Here is a 6,103-nt window from a genome sequence, read left to right on the forward strand (position 1 = left end):
CATTAATGTTGTTGTATAGCAGAAATTAATTCACTCCAGTTTAAAGAAACGGATAAAAATAAAGTTAAAAGAAAACGTCTGAAATTACTTTTGCATTCCTTTTAAGACATTAAGCAGTGCAAAATATATTATAGTTCAAATAAAGCTCATCTACATCATTTTAATAACTTTTTATTAGTTTACGATTGTTGCTTCTAATCACACATTTTAGAAGATTAACCAGAAGTAGAGGACAACAACTTCTACATTAAAGCCATAGATCTACATTTGGAGACATTTTAAACAGTATTTGATAAACAACTGGCTGTTTTGTATTTTGAAAAGCTGATAGTGTGCATTGACACATCATTGAGCAACAAAACTTCAGTTTCTGCACCGAAGTCATAAGACAGAGAAGTGTTTCCTGGTCTTTACATCAACAGTATTTAAGACCAAAACAACTCGTCTTTATTGTTTCGGGTTTCCACTTATTAAACTCTTCAGAACACGATCAAGGTTTATTTGCGACAGAAATCTGGACAAAGTGAGACGAATACAGAGAAACACAAACCGTCCAGTGTTTGCTTTCATTTCAGGAGCAGGAAGTGACTGTGAGCACAAACAAGCTGCTACTGTTCATTTCTGACGACTACTATAAGTTCACCTAAACACCAAAAAGTGAGTTTAAAATCTGTTTGTGTGATGACTGGAGAAAAGATTGTGTTTTTTTAAGTACCTGGAGTGGTTTGAACTGACCTAAACTCAGTGGTGGGCAGCACTAATCCAAAAATTAGCTCCGCAATTTCTAAAGCACTTATGTAAATATTTAGGTCCGCAACCTCAAAAGCGCTTATGCCATAGAAAAACTATTGGAAGCTAATTTTAAAAACGCAAGTTCAATTTGACACTTACTAGCTGACAATAATTCATGTACAATATCTGTACAACACTGCCAACTAGTGGTGTATGAACCCTTGTACAGCTTAATCCTACAATCGCTGATTGCTGGGGATGTGATTTCCTGAAACAGACCTTCAGCTCCTGGTGTAAAAATTAAAAAGTTGTTGAGGATTGCTAGTTCGGCTGATTCTTTGTCTTTTTCTTTCGTTTGTTGTAGATTTTTCATTAAAGAAGCATCAATAAAGTAATTTTAAAACTGTTTATTGGAAACTGAAGCGATGCATTCTGGGTACATGACGGATTTGATTTGTGACGGGAAACGAAAGCACGGAGTTCAGGAAACTATCTTCAGTTCAAAATAAGAGCTTGGATTTTAAAGTTTTCCATGTAGTTGCTCCAGTTGACCACTAGATGTCTGTCTTCTTCAGCATAACATCTTTAAATCATTTCTGCGTCTCTAACCCCGTTGGCCGATTGCTTCGACCAATTACGTCAAGTATTGAGCTCCAGCGTTTAAACTTTATTCTTTTTTTTTTTTTTTAAAGGAGCTCCGATTGTAAAGTAAAATAAATCAATACATACAAAATTTTAGTATGGATTACAAACGTTTACTGTTTTTGCTGGGACAGGGAGTTCTAAACATTGCCTTCCTGCTACGTAAGCAGACACAAAGCATTGTGGGAAATGAGAACCATGATTGAAAGCAACAGTCAGCAGGATGTATACCTTCACAATAAGTGTGTTTATCTGGGAGGGGTGCTGTTGGATAGATCACATGTTGTGATTCATTGACAGTCATACCTTCTGCTGTTCAACATAATGATGACTGGTAGATAATTAGTTATTAGCGGTACTGAATTTTAATTTTAGAAAGCGCAAATCCGCTTATGAATTATAAAAATTAGTAAGACAGCTAAAGCGCAAATGAAATATTTAGGTCCGCAATTAGCGGATTTGCACTTTAGCGGACTGGTGCCCACCACTGCCTAAACTAAACAAACAGTTACCTTTCTGGTGATGAGCTGATTTTTAATGGGATATTGTACAAAAGAGAGGAGAGAATGCCCATTGAACAGAAACCACCTGACAGTTTTAGGATCTGAGTTTACCTGCCGCTGAGGACACAGAGGAGGCAGATCCGACAGGCAGAGCTGGGCCGAGTGGATCCAGAGACAGGAGATCGTTGTTGGTCAGTCTGACATGTGGTGACGGAAAGAAAAAGTTGGAACATGCAGTTAATTTAAATCTCATAGAGGCTGCAGGAACCAAGACAACAACGGTCATTTAACCTTGAGTTATAAAGACTATTTGAACATTTGACTCACTCGTATGATGTAGGCACTCTGGGTTTGGATAGTTCATCATCTGCAGCGGGACGAAACAGAAACATGTTCACAGTGTTGGAACAGCAAAAACAAATTCGTAGTATGTGTGGAAATAATGAGGCCAAATATATAATCAGCAAAACACTAAAGTTTCTCATGTTGAAACGTAGAGTAAACGAAGCTGTAACACTTAAACCCACTGACAAGTGAACATAGTCTAAACATTGGACACAAATACTAGAGACCTTATCACAGCAAAATCCTGCAGCAGTGTTAATAAACAGAACTCCACTGTGGTTCTAATGAAGCAGAAGCACTTTAAACAAAAGAGGGAGTGATTTTAAAACCAGAAATTAATCCGGGAATCTATTTGTTATTTTGTGCCGATATCAAAGGAGTTATTGAGCATTTTAAATACAAACAGAACTTCTCAGGTAGAAAGAAAAAAACCTGATGAACCTGATGTGTGTTAGTTTAAAAAAGTACACTAGTTTGGGTCAGTGATGTTAGGTTAGACCAGTTAAAGCTCTATGAGGGGACAGGGGGGGGGGTTGGGGGGGGCACACTGTACTCACCAAAACTCTTATAGTTTATTGATGATACTCCTGTAAACCCTGAGAGTTTACATCTATCAGTGCTTTCACTTTATACAAACAGATTTCAACTCTTTGTTTTTTGACTTCAAGGTCAGTTTTATTTTTTTTTCCCCCACAAAGTCAAGTTTAGGAGTGCATGTCGCTAGCCAGAGTTTCATGCCCAAGTTTTAAAATTAAATCATTTTACTGAGTGAAATAAGTAGCTGTTTTGGTCTAACCTTTTTTAATGATGGGATGTGAAACCTCACGTGATGCTGCAAGATCTCATGAGACGTGTTAGCGCTCTGAGTATCCGTTGAGGATGACTCTCAGCTATTACCAGACCAGATCTAATCTGTCAAACTGACTGAGTTGTAGCCATTTTTGTGTTGGATAAGGTCAAATAGCTGTGAAAGCCATCTTGAATTAGGGTGACTAAAAAAGTTAATCAGTTGTAATGATAACTTTGAGAATTTGATAGAAGTTTTTCCAGTGGTTCATGAGAAATTATGTGGGGTTTTTTTTTTGTGTTTTTTTAATTTTTTTTCTTATTTGTGTCAGTTTGAAGTCATTTCAGGGACCACCGGGGGTACAAACTAATTAGTTTGCATCAGATAGACTGTTCCTGTTTGACTTTATGAAAGATGGCAGCTCCAGTGGTGTTTGAACCAATAATAAACTGTGGTGACTTTACCTTTTTACATAGAAGAACTGATTGTCAGAAAATGCAATAGTCTGGAGACTTAAATATTCCTACATATTTTTCTAGACATGAAAAATACACAAACAGTGTTAAACGTTTCCATACTGCGTAGGAACAAAGTCAATACAACTACATAAATGTGGAAGTTTGATTTTAAATTTAAGAAAAGAAAAGAAAAACTTGTTTGAAGTGAAAACATGTTAGGATGTAATTCTACTGTATATTTATTAGGAACAAATAAAAACTATATGGCTTGAACTGATTTGTTAGGAGATTTATTATTATAATGTGATGATAAACTTCATTACTGTAATAATTATTTGCTATAATTGAGAAATTTCCAAATTGAAGTCAGGTCTCAACATGTTACGTTAAAAAATTCCTTCAGAAAAAAGTGGTGCTTTACTCTGATCAAACCCAATAATCAGGTTACATCAGTGATAATTACAACTCGAGATAAAACACTGGCTTTAGTTTATTATCATCTTCTATAAGGTTTGTACGGAGGTGAACCAGGTAGTCTTTTTGTTAAACTACATGAGGGAGGTGGAGGACATTAAGTCAGAGTGGGCCATGTTCCATGCCTCTATTGTCAAAGCGGCTTAGTGGAGATGTGGCTGTAAGGTTGTCTGTGCTGTTGTGGCAGCAACCCTCGAACACGCTGGTGGACACCGGCATTGAGGGTTGGTGTCAGGCTGAAGAAGGAGGCCTATCTATTTGGCCTGTGGGTTGCGTTGGTTGACGTGACTCTACAATATCGCATGGACATCAGGGGCAGTTACCCTGGACTGGCAGACTGGGGTGGTGGTCCCCTTATTTAAAAAGAGGGACCGTAGAATGTGTTTCAACTATAGGGGGATCACACTGCTGAGCCTCCCTGGTAAGGTCTATTCAGGGGTCCTGGAGAGGAGGGTCCATCAGATAGTCAAATCTCGGATTCAGGAAGAGCAGTGTGGTTTTCGTCATGGTCGTGGAACACTGGACCAGCTCTACACCCTCAGCAGGGTCCTGGAGGGTGCGTGGGAGTTCACACTACCAGTCTGAATGTGTTTTGTGGACTTGGAGAAGGCATTTGACCATGTCCCTCGCGGAGTCCTGTGGGGGGTACTCTGGGAGTATGGGGTACCAGGCCCATTGATGTGGACTGTTAGGTCCCTGTATGACCGGTGCCAGAGTTTAATCCAAATTGCCGGTAGTAAGTCGCAGAGATTGGGACTCGTGACTCGGACTTGAGTCGCACTTAAGTCCCTACTATTACAGACTTAGACTTGACTCGGACCCTAAAGACTTGAGACTTGACTTGGACTTGCAAAAAAAGACTTGTGCACATCTCTGGTAAGTCATTTCCAGTGAGAGTTGGACTCCGCCAAGGTTGCCCTTTGTCACCGATTCTGCTCATAACTTTTATGGACAGAATTTCTAGGTGCAGCCAAGGTGTTGAGGGGATCCTTTTTGGTGACCTTAGGATCACATCTCTGCTTTTTGTGGATGATGTGGTCCTGTTGGCTTCATCAGATCCTGATCTCCAGCTCTCACTGGAGCGGTTCACAGCAGAGTGTAAAGCGGCCGGGATGAGGATCAGTGCCTCCAAATCCGAGACCATGGTCTTGAGCTGGAAAAGGGTACGGTGCCTTCTCCAGGTCGGGGAGGTGGTCCTGCCCCAAGTGGAGGAGTTTAAGTATCTTGGGGTCTTGTTCACAAATGAGGGAAGAATGGAGCAGGAGATCAATGGGCAAATTGGTGCTGCATCTGCAGTGATGCAGACGCTGTACTGGTCTGTCATGGTGAAACGAGAGTTGAGCCAAAAGACAGAGTCGGTCTACGTTTCTACCCTCATCTATGGTCACGAACTTTGGGTAGTGACCGAAAGAACAAGATTGCGGATACAAGCGGTGAAAATGAGTTTCCTCTGCAGGGTGTCTGGGCTCTCCCTCAGAGATAGGATGAGAAGCTCTGTCATCTGGGAGGGGATTAGAGTAGAGCCACTGCTGCTCCTCCACGTCCAGAGGAGCCAGTTGAGGTGGTTCATTTGGTTAGGATGCCTCCTGGACTCCTCCCTGGTGAGGTGTTCCGGGCACGTCCCACTGGGAGGAGACCCAGAGGAAGACCCAGGACACGCTGCAGGGACTATGTCTTTCAGCTGGCCTGGGAACACCTTGGGATTCCCCCAGAGGAGCTGACCCAAGTGGCCGGGGAGAAGGAGGTCTGGGTCTCTCTGCTTAGGCTGCAGCCCCCGAGACCCAACCTCAGATAAGAGGAAGAAAATGGATGGATGGATGATTTGTACAGAGGTGATCCTAGCAGACTTTTTGTTAAACTACATGCTCCTTCACACTAAAGTTTAGTATAAATGAAGTGAATCAGTTTCATCAGAACAAACTCACGTGTTGTTCATGGAAAACAGAAAGTGTTTAAACGTTCCTTTTGGATGTAGTGATGAAAAGTTGAAGTGGGACTTTAATTTGTTTGCCTTCCATGACACGAGACATTGTGACGAGACAATCGCACATTTTCACCAAGCTGTGCTGAAACCTAAACGTTACATTGGGCCGCTGTTCCACCTCAGTAACCAGGAGCTATTTTATTATTAGTTTTTATTCATATTCAAAAAGGAAACAACT

General features: G+C 40.9%; 1 protein-coding gene across 2 annotated transcripts in view; it reads right to left on the bottom strand.

Moving 5' to 3' along the window:
• fcho2 (FCH and mu domain containing endocytic adaptor 2) overlaps positions 1 to 6,103 on the bottom strand; it is a gene marked incomplete in the record, with an annotated part of 41,095 nt that overhangs the window by 16,133 nt on the left and 18,859 nt on the right. For both annotated transcript variants that reach the window (XM_014031863.1, XM_014031865.1), the window contains 2 exon segments: positions 1,989 to 2,074; positions 2,205 to 2,244. In XM_014031863.1, coding sequence (XP_013887317.1) covers positions 1,989 to 2,074; positions 2,205 to 2,244 — 126 coding nt within the window.

Source organism: Austrofundulus limnaeus, unplaced genomic scaffold (genome assembly GCF_001266775.1).
Source record: "Austrofundulus limnaeus strain Quisiro unplaced genomic scaffold, Austrofundulus_limnaeus-1.0 Scaffold1338, whole genome shotgun sequence".
Taxonomy (NCBI): domain Eukaryota; kingdom Metazoa; phylum Chordata; class Actinopteri; order Cyprinodontiformes; family Rivulidae; genus Austrofundulus; species Austrofundulus limnaeus.